Source organism: Aricia agestis, chromosome Z, assembly GCF_905147365.1.
Source record: "Aricia agestis chromosome Z, ilAriAges1.1, whole genome shotgun sequence".
NCBI lineage: Eukaryota > Metazoa > Arthropoda > Insecta > Lepidoptera > Lycaenidae > Aricia > Aricia agestis.
The window spans coordinates 25503247-25522180 of NC_056428.1; the positions used below are offsets into that span (position 1 = coordinate 25503247).

The 18934-nt window shown below is 36.6% G+C and overlaps 1 protein-coding gene across 9 annotated transcripts in view; it reads left to right on the top strand.

Moving 5' to 3' along the window:
* The first annotated feature begins 630 nt into the window (after positions 1-630).
* Positions 631-18934, top strand: part of LOC121739358 (potassium channel subfamily T member 2) — a 168525-nt gene continuing 150221 nt past the window's right edge. For all 9 annotated transcript variants that reach the window (XM_042131769.1, XM_042131770.1, XM_042131778.1 and 6 more), the window contains exon 1: positions 631-1269. In XM_042131769.1, coding sequence (XP_041987703.1) covers positions 1088-1269 — 182 coding nt within the window. In that variant the 5' untranslated portion in view covers positions 631-1087. The remainder of the gene's footprint in view (positions 1270-18934) is intronic.

Below are 18934 nucleotides of genomic sequence, written 5' to 3' on the forward strand. Positions count from 1 at the left end.
CCAGCTGTTGTGTTCTCTTTAAGGGGAAGAAAGGGACCTTCGGACTTTCTTAGGACCTAGGATAATTTTGATTTTAAATTAAATGCCCTTAAAGTACTTTCTTTTACTGTTTTATAATGCCAGCATACGATAAAATCTAACTTTGAATATAATTTAAATAAACAAATAGAAAGGTTTCATCGAAACGGCTTTGTAGTTCCATCTAGCAAATGATTAATGAAATAAAGTAAAAAGTTTCTTTCTTTTCTTTGTTCTCCCCAAATTGCATAATTCAATTACAAGGCTTTTAATTCCTTAAATGTGATTTGAGGTAATACAATAAACGTCAAGCACGAGAAAGGGCCTCGAAGGGAAAATTTTCATCGGTCCATAACGAAAAGTTTTCGTCGCTCTCGTGTTTTTCAGCGGTGACGTCAGCTGGTCCCGTTTTTAATTAATTATTTGTGGCAACGGCGTGTCGCGTGGAAGATGTTTGAGGTTGAATTACTATAAAGAGTAAGGCTCGGGTGAATCGATCTGCGCCCCTCCCCCACCCGCACCCCCTGCGCCCGCCCGCCCTAGCCGCACCGCCGCCCGCACCGCGCGCACTTCACGCCGCTCGCTCCTTGCTCACTTCACGGTCCCGTCTTATGTATGACTCGTACTATCTATACGTAATTCTGTTTAGACACCCCCATTAATAAAGGACGGTCGCTCCGAGGTCAACATTTCGTCAAATCCGCGTCGAAAACGACCCGCGCTAGCCCCAAAGTGATTCAAAGTGAAAGTGAAAAGACTGGATTTTTCATATTTTTATTGGCACATGGATAGTCGGGGGGCGTTGTGACGACGGTTCCCGTAGAGCGGCACCACGTTTCGCCACAGCAAGCTCCGGTACTCCAACCGCTTGGCGCGAGGGTCGCCGCTGCGGGCTCGCGAGCCGAAGGCGGCGTCATTGAGCCGCATCGAGAGCGGGTCCCGGGGAGCCCCCGAGCCCGGGGGAACCCCCGCGCCCGTCCGCCCCGGGTACGGCTACGAGGCGCTCTCCGCTGCCAGCGATGGGAGCGACCAGGAGCCCGAGGAGATCCCGGAGTACACCCCCTTCGAGATGGAGACGTCCGGCGGCGGGGAGTCCGTCGAGAACCCCTCCTCCAGGGGGTCCGCCAAGGTCAACTTCCCCCCGGACGTGGAGCTGGACCGCCGACCCACTGCCACCTTCCATCGCGGCCGAGGGAGGTCCATGAGCGCCTGGAGCGACATCAGCAGGTCGAGCATGCGGTTCGAGGAGAGGTAGGTGCTCAGTCGAGATTCTAGAGAGCTAGATTCAGATTCGAAATTTCTATCTATATAGATATGGCTCGTCACGCGTAACTCGCCATGTAGCTATTTCCAGAGAGAGTCGGGCATAATATCATGCGGTCATAGAGGGTGTGCTAGTAGTATACGGTGCGATACAGGGTGGGTCACACGTGGAAGGGGTACACCAGCGGTATTAGTAATTTAGTACACTCACCGTGTGCGTTTTAAGTCATAAATCGTGATATATTTGGTGTGATAACATGCCAGACGCAGTAGGCTCGGTCCGGGCAGGCGCAGTGCCGCGGCCGCGCTATTGTGGCGCCCGTACTTGTAGGTGTACAAAACACGAACTAATGTCGAAATAATGGTGTAACTATTTTTAAAAATATTTAATAAACATTAATTAATAGCAATTTAGCAACTGATAACGCTTTACAATCTGAATTAAATAATGAGTTAAGTTGGTACACAAGTTAAAGTGAAAAGTTCATAATTACACTATAAAGGGAAATGGGCACTCAATACACACTATTGTTATTCTATTTCCATAACAGGGCATTATCGTTCCAATATTCGAGAAAAGCTGTAAATTTTCCTTGGCGGGATTCCAACCCGTGACCCCAGGCGTGTCACGCGTAGCGTACGCTAGAACCACTGAGCCAACAAAAATATCCGCATCATATTTTAAGTTTCTTATGGTTTCTTACAATATTAGGATTTCTTCTTCTGACATGTACGAAAATTATGAATTTAAATACGTAATAGTGGATAATTTTATACCTATAGTTTTATTTTGTATCAGCTTTAATAAAAGTTATTAAAAACCAACTATGACGAGATAGTAAAAACGCTATAAGCATAGCTGGGCATTAACTCGTTAATCCGTTAATCGTTAATTAACGAAGTTAACATTTTGATTAACGGATTAACTTTTAAGTTAACTTTTAAAAATATTAACGGACTCGTTAACTTCCGTTAATATGCAGAAGTCCGTTAATCGTTAATCCAATGCCTACTATTTTTGCTGCACGGCACCGCGGCGCGGTTCAGACAACATGTTCAGACAGGTGAAACAAAAACAATACTAGATACATTTTAAAGCGCGTGCGAGTGTGAAGAGATTTGTTTCGTTTTATCATTTCATTGCTCAGCGCCGGTGCTTATAGAGAGAGTGATTTATTTATTGTTATTATAAATCATATTTTGCATGTTGATAAAGGCGAGTGCAGTATAATTTAGTTAGGTAGAATACAATAATTATAGAAGTATTTTGTTTTGTCCCTAACATTTTAACTTCCAAAACCTTAAATCAACAGGTTTTGTATGTACACTAACGCAAATGCTTCGGCACGAATGGGCCGGCTCGACCGGAGAAATACCACGTTCTCACAGAAAACCGGCGTGAAACAGCGCTTGAGCTGTGTTTCGCCGAGTGAGTGAGTTTACCGGAGAGCCATTCCCCTACCCTATTCCCTTTCCTACCCTCCCCTATTACCCTATTCCCTCTAAAAGGCCAGCAACGCACCTGCAGCTCTTCTGATGCTGCGGGTGTAGATGGGCGACGGAAGAAGCTTTTCATCAGGAGATCCGTTCGCTCGTTTGCCCCCTTATTTCATAAAAAAGTTACAACAAGGCCATATTATTACATACTAACGGATTAACGATTAACGTTAACTTGCGTTAATTCGTCCGAAATGTAACGCTTTAACGTTTAACGAAGCTAAAAATTTTTTTAACGGATTAACGATTAACGAAGTTAACTATTTCAATAACGGTGCCCAGCTATGGCTATAAGTAATAATAATCTATACATCTATACATATAAATAAAATTGGAGTGTCTGTTTGTAATATTGAAATAACCGTTTTTTACTACATGCATATGAATATTTAGACGGTACATACACCAAAATAACAATTTTTAGAATTTTTGTTTGTCTGTATGTCTATCTGTTTGTTCCCGCTAATCTCCGAAATGGCTGGACCGATTTAAACGGGACTTTTATTGGCAGATAGCTGATGTAACAAGGAGTAACTTAGGCTACTTTTTAACCGACTTCCAAAAAGGAGGAGGATATTTTTTCTTTTTTTATGTTTTACCTATGTATTTTACTCCGCCGTTTGTGGACCGATTTTCAAAATTATTCTGTTGTTGCATAAGATATGGTCCAAATTAGAAACCAAGTTCATAAAAGTGGTGATCTGATGATGTAATCCATGAGAAATCGAGGGGACTCCTTGAAATTTATATGGAAACATAGCGTGATTTGAATTTTTTCAGAAGGACTTCAAGCATACACCACCAAAAAATAGGAATTTGCACTGAAGTATACCCTGATTCCGAAGGTGCTGTTTAAAACTATTGAATACTTATAGACTGATATAATATTTTCGAGAATTTCGGTGTTGTTTCAACAAATAAAAGCATATTACCTAATATGATGTATCAATGTATCAATGCCTGCCAATAAACTTTTTAGTTTGGCGGGAAATTATTTTAAGCCACTTTTGTATTTTGGATTTGGAATAAACGTTAAAAAAAAAAAAAATTATATTATTCAACATCATCATCACTATAATTATGACATGCATCGCATGCATCCATGCTTTGGTATCTAACTTATCACATTTTGTCGACGCGGACGAAGTCGCGGGTAACAGCTAGTAATTAATAAGATTAACAACTAATAATTAAATTGAAGAAAATATTTAAAAAGTAAGTATACTTTTTTTAAAATATGTATTTTGTTTTCTGATCCTCAAACTAATTGACTCTCCTTATACAATCGTTCTTTGTTCTTCTGAACCTCTATTTACCCAAATATCAAAATTGTCCGTCCGACCTTCAACTATCAAAGTTTGGAAGCACAGTATGTCCAAAGCATTGATATGTAGATGACATGGTCCGGTGTACTCCAGCCGATTACTTTCCCGAGTGGATTAAACGAGAAGGACAGACGTAAGGTTGACGGAATGGGAGCATTCAATGGGAATTAAAACTGCAGAGGCTTATTTTTGGTTGGATTTTGGATAGCTTTTGGCTAAGCGAGAATATTTTGTGGCTGTGTCATAAACGGACAGATTCCCCCCTCCCAGAGTTATGCATTTTGCAATTTTAGAAAAATTAAAGACGTGAGTGAGTAGATAAATAAATAAATATAAATATCTATGGACGCTTCACACCACGTCAGTCTGGCCCCGTGGTAAGTACCTGAAGGACTTGTGTTACGGGTACCAGACAACGGAAATATATTTAATACTCTTATACTATACATAATATATTTAAGAATTTTATTATATGATACACATATTTAATACACATCCATGACCAGCAACTTTTTAAAAACTTTTTGTTCCGTCGACGAGATTCGAACTCGCGACCCCCGGCTTGAGCTACCAACAGCTCACCAACTGAGGTCATCTTAAGTGGATGAACCACATAATTAACATTAATTGATAACATAACGACAATTATATTAGTAAGTAAGTATAAGTAGTCATTTTTCCCGTATAATTTGCACAAACCTCGAAACTTATCTTCTTTATCATTTGGCTAATGTCTAATGTATTTATCTGGCTACATATTAAAAATACCGCAGTTTTTTTTTAATTTCAAATAATTTTTACGGCCCTAAAGCCTTAGTTTATGCAAAAAACTGCATTTTTTACTGTTACTTACCTATTTCTTACACTCACGTCTTCAATTTTATTGACATAACTTGAACAAATAGTGTAGGTTCGCCATCTATGAATAATTTTTTAAAAGTAATTCATAGGGCCCAGATAGCGGAGAAAGTTATGATAAGCTAGTATAGGTTAGACATTACCTGACCATATAACATTGGTGATAGGACCATCATTTACCTATGCACTATTTCTCTGAAAGTACATTCAATGAATTAGTATTACAAACATAAAGTTAATATTATTAACTTTATGATTACAACATATTTCAAAAAGCTAACTTCAAAACGATCCCTGACGATTCAATAAAATACGTTTTCAATTCATATTTGCGGAACTCTGAAGCGTTTATCTTAATCTTTTCAGTAGAGTGACATTTGAATATCGACTGCTACAGCTGCAAGAGAATTTCTGCTACAATAAACACAATCTTGATTAAAAACAAATCTCTTTATTCGAGAACTTTGTCGTTTGATGTGATTCCAATAAAACTTTGCAATCATATTACTGTAGTATTTATTGCTGTTTCTGTTACTCTGAATATCCCATGGAAATAGTTTGGTGAATTTAATTTGAGAGAATTTTTGTATACATATTTTATGTACCTTTGCTGACTAAGGGAAAAGGGAGCTTTTATAAAAATACTTACAGAACAATGTTTTGTCCTTGCTTAGTACGTTTGAAATTTGAAATGACAATGACAAAACCTTGAATAACTAATTTATTGTGTAACTTTTTTATTAGTATGGAGGAACATAAAACACTTTGCCATATATATAATGGCAAAGTGTTTTATGGGCAATAAAATAGTGTAAATACATAGCTTATACTCCCATTATATTCCCAAATAATAAATATATTTCGTCTGATTACTTGACCAATTTATACTTTTATTTTTTTCAGGAAAAGTATAAAACTTATTAAAAAGAATATTACGTAAAAGTCGTTACACAGAGGTCGCTACGAGCACGTACAGTAAATAATCCGACATGTTGCACACGTCATGTCATATTGACAGAAACGTTGTCAAACGTCGAACAAAACTTTTTGTTTACTGTCTTTGCTGGTGCTGCCACTAGCGTGAAAACATTGCAGTAATATACTTTATCCTTTATCCTTAGAGGCAATTTATGGAGATGGTTCAAATCATTTCGAATTTTCGAAATTTTCGAATCGAACGCAAATGGTAGTCATAAATGGTTTCAATTCTAAACTAATAAACATAACATCTGGCGTGCCACAAGGCTCAATATTAGGACCACTCTTGTTTATCATATTCTTAAATGACATAGATGAATGTTTTAAATAAATATCGTGAAATTATTACTGTTGAGGATCATGTAAAAATTCAAAGCAATTTAGATAGTTTTTCTAATTACTGCATATTAAATAAATTAGGTCTTAGATTAAATAAATGTAAGTCAATATCTTTCACAAAAAAAAAGTAATTATATTTATTCGCTTAGTGGTACTCCTCTTGAAAAAGTGGAAACCATTAAAGATCTTGGTGTTACGATTGATGCTAAACTTCATTTAGATACTCACATTTAAACTAAAGAAAGCGAAAGCTTATAGAATGTATGGCATTGTTATGTGAGCTTCTATTGTTTTTCAAAAGCCGTTCACTTACTCACATATTTATAAATCACTTGTTAGAAGTCAATTAGGATATGCGGTATCAATTTGGAATCCTTTATACAACAAATACAATGACCAAGTTGAATCCGTTAAAAAAATTTCCTTCGTTCTTGCAGTACAAATGTTTCAAAAATCGAATTCCCTACAACGATCTTCTGGCTAAACATAAATTACTTAATCTAAAATCAAGACGTTTACACTCGAAGCAATGATGCTTTACGACCTTTGTAATAATAAATACGATTACAATTACTTAATTAACAAACTGTGCTACAGGGCTGTTAGATCGCATTTAAGAAAATAGTACAACTTTTTTGCTACTCCATTTAGCCGAACCAACGCAGGTATACGATCTCCCATTTCTCGAATAGTTCGTAACTTTAATAATCATTTCAATGATATCTATATCTAGATATATTTGCTCTCAAACATGCCAAATTATAAAAAATGTCTTATCGATAGACTTAAAAATTTACATATTATAAATAATTAAGGTTTCAATTATTTATAATATGTAAAGTTTTAAGCATTCCTCTTCAATAAATAATTTACAAACATTACACTTACAATTATGCTAAATTTAATTTTACTACTATTTTAACTATTATTAACAAACACACTTAACACACAATTGACACACAAACATACACTTATATTAAATAAATAGTGGTCACCGCCGTTGGTTTTACATTTAGTAAGTAAATATTATAATCGCATACTTTATTAATATTTATGTAAAACAGTTTGGAGACCCCAATAAACGAAAATAAATAAATATAAATATATATAATAAATAGCAGCAAACGTTATGAGCTATATATTATCTCTAATCCTTCAGCAAAGAAATGTCTTTTGTTTTTTCTAGTCCCGCTTAAGATGTTAACCTACTTGTAAAGTAAAAGCGTGGCCAAACTCTTGACTGTGCTAGTTATTTTCTTAAACTATTCTTTAACTTCTATTCTATTATACCTGTACGACTCCTGGGTTTCTTGAACCAAATTCCTTTGGAACTATTGTTCGTAAAACGGCTTACAACACGATGTTATATTCTTATTAATATCGTACAATATTACCCTAAAGTGAGTTTTCGTCTATTTTCGTCTCTTACCTTTTCACGCATAAATGGCTAACACAATCTTGATATTTCATATTATATTCTTGTTTAATGTGCTTTTAATTCGGAAAAGTACGTCATAGGAAAGTTTTTTTTTCATGCACAAAAACTTATTTGGCCACAAACATTTCTCGTTTCTATCCTCGCTTCAAAAAATTTTAGATGTATTTTTGTAATTTGCAATATTGAACATTCGCCTAAATTTTTTATTCATATTTGTTTATTAATTTAGTTTTTCGTAATGAATATTCGTTTGGAATACAGTTTGAACTTTAGTAAAGTTTACATTCACAAAATCGGCCGAGTAAAATCGAGTATTCACAAAATAAACAATTTCCCGGTCGGTCGAGTACGGTCGGAAATCGAATTTCCAGTAGCCATGAGGTAATATTAGTGTCTAGTTTGTACATCGATGGCCAGATTATATACTCCATTTCCAGTCAGAAAGATTGATTTACTTTCATACAGTAGCATGCCAACATCACTGAATAGATCGCCACTTTAAGCATTTTTAATGCACTTTTATTCTGTCGACACGTAATGAGAATAGTTAATATAACTATTCTCATTTTCTAAGAAAATAATAATTCTACAATAGGTATATTATACATGCTGATCCAGTGTTATTGGTGATCCAGACTTGTTACTTCAGAGTTCAGTATAATTTAAATTTAATTCACAGTAATTTAAAACACTCATTATAGTTTATACTTTATACTGTGTCTACAGTAAAGTCCAAGATTACATGCCAATTGCGAAGTTTTTTGTGACAGAAATTATGGCAGAAAATTAGTCAAAAGCAGGAAATGAAGGAATAAGTCGTAATTAAGAAAGGTACAATTAATATAAAAGTAATCCTCTTATTAGATGAACGTTAATTTTTAAGAACCTCTCATCTTTCAAACTCGAGACGGACATTGTATTTTATAGAATGGGACCTTTAGGGTCAGTGCAGACGCAATCTATACTTTTTAAACATTACCCAACCAAATGTGGGGATAACCCCTTTGTATTAAATAATATTTTTACGTTTCATAGATTTTGGTCCGCTGTCTTTGTTTCTTATGTAAATTATTATCAATGCTCCAGACGGAGACAAGCGGACCGTGTATTCGTTGTGTAATTTTTTATTAGTGAGAGAGTTAGCTTAGGACCCAAATACATAACCTCGTTGCGGCACCGTATCGTCAAAATCGGGGGCAAAATAAAAAAAAAACAAAACTGATCTAAAAAAACTAAATAATTCCGCCAATTTTTGCGTTGTGGTGCCGCAACGCGGTTATGTTTTTCGGCCCAGTGTTAACTATACTGGTTGGTTTACTAAGTGGGTGCTGCTGCCTAGCCGGTCAACAGCCTGAGTACTCGTATGCCAGTAGCATATAGAGCAATGAACGAGTAGCTGTTAAGCAAACAAGTACTGACTATAGTCAGTCAGTACAAGCTAGTGCCCGTACTTGTTATTTATGTTCAAACAGTACTGTTTAACTTACACGAGTTACTGCGGTGCAGTTTCTTGGGAAGCTGACTCGAACGCTAGCTTGCACTCTGGTAACCAGTGCAATTTTAATTGATCTAAGGAAATTCTGGCAAGGATATTTGAAACAGAAAGTAAAAATGATGTCGTATTTTTTTATTTTAAAAATTATAATGTATTTCTGCCGCACTGTGACATTTAATTAAGATTAAACTTACATTTAATGAAAAGTTTGACAGATGACGCTTATGTCAAAATATTCATTTGATTACAGTTAAGTAATTAAAATAAGATTTGATGATTTAAAATGCCGACTCAACTGTGTCTCCGAGAGGCTTGTTAATTTGGTGGTCGCGGTCGTTAGTGTTGCTCGTTTGCACCGATCTCCATTCCAGCGGCTTATTATTTTCGCTCAACTTAATGCATTGTAGGACGTATGTTTTGATATTACAATTGTGACGTTCCTCTGTTTGTAGTAAAAATAAATCTCAAAGCTACTTTTTCGCAAATACTACTTTTTCTTTTAAAAGCTTGTATCAAAAGAGATACGCGTATCTTTACTTTCTATATCTTTTGACTGGATATCGTGGGATGTTTTGCGTTATTTAGACACTTTATAATCGGCAGATTCATCCGCGAAACTGGAAATTATAGTATGGTATTTGACATAAAGCATCGAACTTAATGATGAAATTATATTCAGGTTGTCTAACGGCCGTTCCCAATATTCAATCTATCTCTGGTTTGACATACAACCGATCGCAGCTAGCATTGAATTGACATAAAATATATGTCTCTAATGTCTAATGTTAGCTATTCCTATCTCTAGTAGGGCAAAACCAGAGATAGATCAAATATTGGGAACTGCCGTAAAGGTACCGATAAACGCAGCAAACGAACGCGACCGACAAAATATATTGTATTATAATGCCTTATGCCTCTTTATGACATAATATTAGGCACATTGAATTTTTGTCGGTCGCTGTCGCTTGGCGCGTTGATCGCGTTCGTTCCACTTGACACCACCAAAATGACACCACCGGTGGCGTCACATGGAGTCTCTATAGTCCATAATATGACGCCACCCTAGTGATGTCAAGATAACCATTTGAGTGACAGATAAATATAAACTTTACTGCTTGAAGTTAATTGGACTTTTCATATAATCAACTAAGCAACTATGTAACATCACTAGTAGCCGGTGGTGTCATAATATGGACTAGACATTCCATATGACACCAACGCACCGGTGGTGTCATTTTGGTGGTGTCAAGTGGAATGATCGGCTGATCGGAACGGTACCATAGTAAAAGGAGGGGAAGTAAGTTATCTTCATACAAAAGCACCGCGCGCGGCTTGTATGTGTGCGCCATAGTATCAATGGGTCGCCACACGGCACACAACAAAATCTCGGACAATATTTCGGCATAACCAGTCGGGGCTAACACTTTACGCTGCACGCTCTCGCCGCGCCGCGCCACGGCTAAACGAATCAAAAATGTCCGATGATAATTGCAGGAGTAATAGATTGCTGTGTGTTTAGGTGTTTTAATAGTAATGCAACAATTCCAGAATTGTCTTTGTTTAAATTACCTGTTGAACGGGAAAGGTGAGTACTACTCACATATTCGAGCATAATATAATAATTTTTACTTGATGATCAGATACCTACTTACTTTTTTTTTATTGTATTAGTTTTCTATCACACAAAGGAAGTTGGTACTTAGGTAGGTAGGTAGATCTACTTTCCCACTAGAACATAGTATAAATAAGATAATGTTTTATGTACTTTTGATCCGTCAACTAATTTGCCACTATTGCTTTGTTTACGTAATAGTAATTTGCCGATTTCTATGTGTTGTAGACCGTATATTAACTAACTACTTACAATCAATTACTTATTTTAAATCGTAATTAAAAATAAGTTATTGACTAATTGTAAATCACAATGTACACATAAAGCAAAGTTCGAATCATAACAACATATTTGTTTATAGTATAAGAGACAGGCGTTAGTTTTTAATCCGCATCCGGCCGCGATAACAATAGATAAGCTATTGTGTCTCGTTATTCCACGATCGATATGTTATCGATATGTTGTTTTACAGGGTATTTTTATAATTTTATTTAGACATCGGATTATATCGTGATCAAAGTGCCGAAATATGCATGCAAATATGCACGAAAAATGGCCGAAATATACACAAAATATGCACAATAAAGATTTACTTTTTATTAAAAGTCGGGAGACCGCGACGTTGCCGCTGTTCATGCGGTTGCACGAACGAAGCGCGGACGGCCGCTCCCACACCACCCCGCCGCGCCTCCGCGCCGCCTAAAATTGACAACCCTAAGACAGTAGGTAATTATATCGCGGATTGGGCCGGAGTTATCCTACTTCCCCTCCTTTTACTATGACGGTACCGTTTGTCAGGTTGTTTATTAAGCTCTCAAAGCGACTAATCTTCTTAATCGTCGTATTGTCTGTCTCGTAATCTTCGTATTGTATCAATTTGTTCGTCACGTTAGATACAATCAAAACAAAACGTGAAAGTGCTCTTATCGTTTGCGTGTCTTTATTTTATTGCTAACGACGAATTAAGGCTTTTGTAATTATTTTAATTCACTGTTTGAACTTAATGTATGTATAAAAAATATGACTATATGTATGCTATAATTAATTTTTAAAAGTCAAGTTAAATTATGTAGTTATCGTGGGCTTACAAAATTAATCATGTTTAATTTTTTTGTTCAATAAAAGTAATATTTAGAAATAGGTTTAAATATTTATGTATGTTCTAGAATCTAGTATTTAGTAGCGCCGCGCCATCGCGTCTTAATTTATGTGTAGTAGTTAGTACAGATGTAAAAATTACATTATTCAAAGCATTCTGTCAAACACTCTACACCTGCAATCTGTGGGTTAACTATTCGCAGCGGGCTATCAACGTTCTCTAGGTACAATATAATGATGCGTTCAGGGTGTTGGTGGGGCTTCCGCGAAGGCATAGTGCAGTGTTTTTCAATCTTTTTGGAGATAGAAATATACTGGCAACCCCCTCGTGTCATAGAAAGCTAAAGAAATAATGTTATTAAAAGGCTACCTACGTTAGGTAATGATTTTTTTCTAGTTACGATAGAAATAAAAAGCTGACGTAGCCCCCCTAGGGGTCGCGATCCACAGATTGAAAAACTCTGGCATACTGCATCGGCGATGTTTGCGCACGCCCGAACTGACCGTTTCCACACCGTGTTGCGACGTCGCATTGCATCGTTGATGTTCCGAAAGTTCAGTGATAAGCTGGGCAGCCCGCTCCTGAAGCACTGGGTCCATGCACACGTGCATGTATCCGGTGCGCCAGAGGGTGGCAAATATTTAAATTAATTATTTCCTTCTAGTTTTAAGAATTTTTCTATGGGTTATTACCTGAAATAAATGTATTTTATTGGAACGAAGTTCGTTATCGCGCGTTCGGTGAATAAAGGGGTCTACACAGAACGAATTTGACCTTGATACTTTTTTATTAGTACTTGCATGGTAGTGGCAGAGGGCATTGATAGTATTCCTGTACGTCAACTAGATGGAATTTTTTGAGAATAAACAGAGACGCGTTGTTAGTGTTATATAGCGTTTTTAGGGTTCCGGAGCGAAATGGCAAAAACGAAACCCTTATAGATTCGTCATGTCTGTCTGTCTGTCTGTCCATTCGTATGTCACTGCCACTTTTCTCGGAAACTATAAGAGCTATATAATTAAAACTTGGTAAGTAGATGTAGTCTGTGAACCGCATTAAGATTTTGATACAAAAATGAAAAAAATATCAAAATCTTTTATCTATAGATACAACTGAAACAAAAAAAAAAGGTATCTATGGATATGTATTAAAAAATAATATAGAGGTTTCTAATTATATATACAGGGTGTAACAAAAACAAGTGATAATAATTTAGGGTGTGTACGTGTTCCCTGTAGAGAGTTCTCTGTGAAAGTAGCAGCGCTGAAAGACCAAAAAATTTTTTCACTTTTGTATGGGGAAACTCGTGACGCTCGGGCCCTTGCCCATACAAAAGTGAAAAAAAAATTTGGTCTTTCAGCGTTGCTACTTTCACAGTGAAATCTCTACAGGGAACACGTACACACCCTAAAGTATTATCACTTGTTTTTGTTACACCCTGTATATATTTTTTTTCTAACCTGAATAGTTTGCGAGAGAGACTCTTCCAAAGTAGTAAAATGTGTCCCCCCCCCCCCCCGTAACTTCTAAAGTAGGGGCATTATAATTCTAAAAAAAATATATGATGTACATTATTATAAAACTACCAACGAAAATTGGTTTGAACGAGATTAAGCAAGTAGTTTTTTTAATACCTTATTCCTGCGGGACCCTTTATGGGCGGGTCCAACTCTCACTTGGCCGGTTTTTTAAAATAATTTTATTGAGTTTATTATGTGTACAGGTTTTTTGTCATAAGAAATAACTTCTTTCCATTCGGGTGTCCTTTGACACCTGGTTGTGCACTTAATTTTGTTATAATTTAATATAATATTATATTTCCTTAATTTCCTTAATAATTAAATAATAAGTTCTCAAATTACACTCTGGATTTGTGTTGTGTTTAATTTCCACTGTTGGGATGTAGCTCAGTTTGGGAGTTTCTGTTCATCAACCGTTGGATGAACCTTTAACATAATATGGCAATTTACCACTGTCGGAAGAAGAAGAAGAATACATATCTTTGACACTTGACAGATGACTAGTGTTTGCTGGCGCTTTTGCCGCTGACCGGGCTTGACGGCATACGAGAAAATTTTGTTCTGATAATTTTTCCTTGAAAAGGCTTAATCCAGCTGGAATTTCAAGTTTCTTTCCCTTTTGGTTTTTCAATATAATCGCTGTGAACTTTTTGTGTGGTCGGCCGACCAAAGTGCATCAAAAAATTCAAGAGTACTTCAGCTACGCTCCGGAGCGGACCACGCGCTAAAGAAGACAATCATCTTGCTCCTACAAGATCCAACGGGCTTGCTGCTACTGCAATTGCCTGATGAGCACCCCTGCTGACTATGGAACAGGTTAGTCGGGCATGATACGGATTCCGGAGTGTTTTTTTTTTGAGAACTTTGTATTATCCCGCAGGCAACTTAGCTATTTACACGCTATTGCCTTTCCAACACCTCTCAATTTTTTTTTTATTTCACTTTGGGAATACCTGTTCTAGTAGGTACTTCCAATTTAGCATAACATGACATCTCAAGTCTTTTCTTTTAATGAAATAGACTTAGAAAAAAACACTTTATCACCTTTATAAAATAAGGGGACAAACGACCAAAGGGGGAGCAAAGGGGAATGGAAAGCAACTACCGTCGTCCATCACAAAATTAGAAGAGCTGCAGGTGCGTTGCCGGCCTCTTAAGAGGGGTATTCCCTTTGTAGCTTTTGTGGGTTTGCAGGTCGTATTAGTCCTGAAGTCCTGAAGAGCGTCCGTGGCCTAAATTGACGACCTCTGTGGCTCAGTTGGTGGGCTATCGGTAGCTCAAGCCGGGGGTCGCGGGTTCGAACCCCGCCGATGGAACGTTCCTGGGTTTATCAAAGTTCCTGGGTCGTGGATGTGTTTTAAATATGTGCATAATATAATAAAAATCTTAAATATATGTATAGTATAAAAGTATTAAATACATTTCCGTTGTCTGGTACCCGTAACCCAAGTCCTTCAGGTACTTAGCACGGGGCCAGACGGACGTGGTGTGAAGTGTCCATAGATATTATTTATTTATTTATTTATTTATAATCGGTAGACCTTCGATTCGCACTCCTAGAGGGTGCAGGTTCGAACCCGGGTGGAGGCGTGTACCTATGACTTGAGACATCCTGATCTCAAGTACATAATACGGACGGTTGTACGGTGAAGGAAAACATCGTGAGGAAACCCGCACATAGTTGGTCAAAGACGTATTGACTAGTTCTTTCCTCTGGACTAGGCCGACTATGTTGCGAGAATGCCGTATGCGCTTGGGCAACCATACGGTCATTTAAAAAATCTTGTCCCAGGCACTACAGTATTTGAGGAGTGGTTATTTCGCTCTGAAAAATACTGTATAAATCATCCACAACGGATGTAAAGGCCTACTTTTTAGTCCTGAAATATTGTTGGTGACAATTTGTTCCAGAGTTTTACAGTGCGCGACAGAAAGATACGCGAAAAACATACGGTGGTTTCACTGCAAACTTATGTTGTAGTGTCATGCTAGCTGTGGCTATTATACCTAGAACCTACATAATAAGTACATAGTAATAGGTAGACCTACATGTTCTCCACATATATTGTATATCAAGGTGCTAAACACAGGGTGAGTGAGGGCGAAATCTACAACAACCAAATTGAACGTTTAGTTCCGACAAAGGCTTTGATCGACAAGCAATTATATACAAAGGTAGTTGAAACTATGCAATATCGGGTAACAATGATAAACTTGTAGTGAATAAAAGCACAAAAATACAATATCTATAAATGTTGCTTTAAAAATTTAAATAAATATTGTGTTTTTGTGCTTTTTCCAATGACTAGTACTGTCCAATGTACTAGTTATTTACCCTAGGTATACTTTTATAATATTATAACTAGCTATTTGACCGAGCTTTGCTCGGTATTCGATAAAACACGAAACACGAATAAAATGTCATTTTCTAAAAATGATTCCTAGCTAGATCGATTTATCGCCGCCGAAACCCCCTATATACTAATATGAGATATAAGATAAACGTTTTTTTTCACGAAAATATTACGCTTCTACGGAATAACTGTCCTATTATGCATAATATTATCAGACGGTAGAACGTCAGCCATACAAAATACTGTCTTCTTTGCTGAGAAAAAAGAAAGAATCATTTTATTATAAAAACTATTAATTCTTCAAGCCCCATAAGAGCACCGGTGATCGCGACAGCAATAGAATACAATAGCATTTCCTGGAGTCCGCGATCGAAGTAAAAAGCCTCATTGATAATCCGTCTAATTATTTATTAAATTGAAGTTTGATCATCATTAAATGTCTTATTATCTCTTAGTGCGGCAGGTAGATCACTTACTCTATATCATTGTGTTATACGTTTGTGGATTTGGTATTCTAATGGCGGCTTCTCGAGCTCGGGGCGTGAATATGGATGCCAAGGTTTTTACTTTTGATTTTAAATTGGTATTCTGATTATACTCTAGCCGGAAGGATAATATATTAATATATTATATAAACTTTCTGTACGTGTGTTTGTAAACGGCTGGACTGATTCCGATGAAAGTTTTAGTGTGTATTCAAGGGGATTTGAGAATGTTTTAGATTCACAAGCCAGCTTTAAGAAATCCGTGGATAATTGATAATTTAGGGTCAACGCTAAAACACGCGCGGTTACACGCTTGCGTGTGTATAAATGACACGCCCAAATGTGTGCGCAGTACACGAAGACATTTTCTGTTCGTTTACACTCGTAATCTACTGGGGTCTGGAACGGATCATCCGACAAGAATCGTTGATGCCTTCGTACAGACGCTCGTCTTATGATTTCTTGTCAGACGTTCACCTGATTATAGCCTGCATTGCCTAAACCAAAACTAGAAAGAACATTTTTTCAACGCAACCCACGACCACGCAATCAAGAGCCACCCTTAAACCATTTTTTGAAAAACGTTTTATGTGATAAATGACAGTCATCACTCATTACCATTTTCAGCCCATTATCATTAAATTCATCTTCAACTATATTACCTAATCATTTCGAGACCACAATAGCACGAGTGATCATTGTAAAGAGTCGTTTCGCTCTGTTCTCGAGATATCTATTAACCCCGTTCAGTACAATACAAATCTTACGGAGAATTGTGTATTATGTAATTTGTATTTCATTTCAAAAGCGGCTCTTGTAAAATGAGTGCTATTTCAGACGGGTGCAAAGCTATAGAGTACATTATACTGAGTTTACAAAAAAAATACTGTAGATCTGTGGAAAATGTTCGTTGTTGGCTTAAATAGAGGGCCGGAAAAAATGGTTTTTTTTTATACTTTAGCAACATAATATCCATATTTTTATTGCAATTAATTTTCCTGGTCCTTAAGCCTTAATTTATGCAAAAAATGAACATTTAAAAATGTTAGTCACCCACTTCATTTCGTTTACATTACCTCGATTATCCAACTCTCAGTTATACAGAGGACTGACTGCATCGAAAATGTATCTCTTAATAATTTCTCAATAAACAATGTTTTTCTCTGCTATTTTTGACAAACGCATAATAATATACATTACTGTAGAACATACTCGTACACCGAATCCGCTGTTCATCATACAATATACATTGAATTATCCGGATTTTCGAATATCAGAATGTCTACCTACAACTAATCTTGAGAGGTGCCAAGGGACACCCGAATGGAACGAAGTTATTTCTTGTGTTCATAAAACCTGTGTACATATTATGCACTTAAAAAATTATTAAAAAAAAACGCCATTTATTGACGCCCTTCCTGGGCGTCAATAAATGGCTACTAACAACGCGTCGCTGCTTATTTAAAAAAACGACATCTAGTTGACGCACAGGAATACTTACTATCAACGCCTTCTGCCCCTAATATGCAGGTACTAATAAAAAAAAACATGCCGTTCACACACAGGTTCTGTCTAGCCTTCAGATTTACGCCGAACGCGCGATAAGGAACTTCGTTCCAAAAATTAATCCAATTAATCGAGTTCCTACTATATATTATGTTGTGGGCTATTAATTTAGCCAATGAAGTTAAGGCATAATATTGGGCGGAGACACCCTTGGGTGTCCCGCCTTACCTCATCAATACATTGGACAGCGAGCAAACTAATATACTGTCACCATGAGGATAGACACGCGTTCAATTTTATAAGAAAACGTTCTAAGAAGTTGATTTGCAGATGGCGGAGCTACGAAATTATGTGGCATTATGTCAAATCCAGACGTAACTTACTATTAAATTGACTAACCACCTATGAATCAATTTGTTCGATAGTACTTTTAAACTTCGTTTGATGTAATGAACAAATGGTAAAATTAGATTTAGATGGAGGCAGTTTAAAAAAGACAATAGTTTTTTTGGTTATGTAGGTATATAACCCATAAATATTTTGAGCACTATAATATTATTTTGATGACAAAAACGACTTTTAGTGACATCTTATAACGAGAACTGTATTATAATAATTTAAAAAGAAGTTTTATCTCTCCTGTAAAGTTTGACTGTTTGCACATACGAACTATTTATTACATTTATGGCCTGTTTCGCCGCTTCCTGATAAGGTGCCCGATAGGGTTATTTGACAGATTTTCCATACTCCATCTGTCAAATTAAGTGGTGGATAGCCTTATCAGGAAGCGGTGAAACAGGCCTAGACCGACGATAACTTTCATTTAATTATCTTAAACTTTAAACAAAACAATCCTGTGTACAATTGGTTTTCTGACAACGTATTATTATGAGTATGTAGGACGTTTTGAAAGAAGAAAAGATTGCTGGATCAAGGTTTGACCCAAAAAAACGCGTATTTTAAACCCGCGAAAAGCCCAGTATGTCAAATACTAAGAATTAATTAATAAGCTTTGTATCAATTTCGCAAACGTCTAATTTAATACATTTTTGATTATATAAGCCCCGGCTTCGCATCGGGTATAAAATAATAGCCACTGAATTTTTTTTTAATCCTTCACGTGGTCTACTTCTTATCCAAATAACAT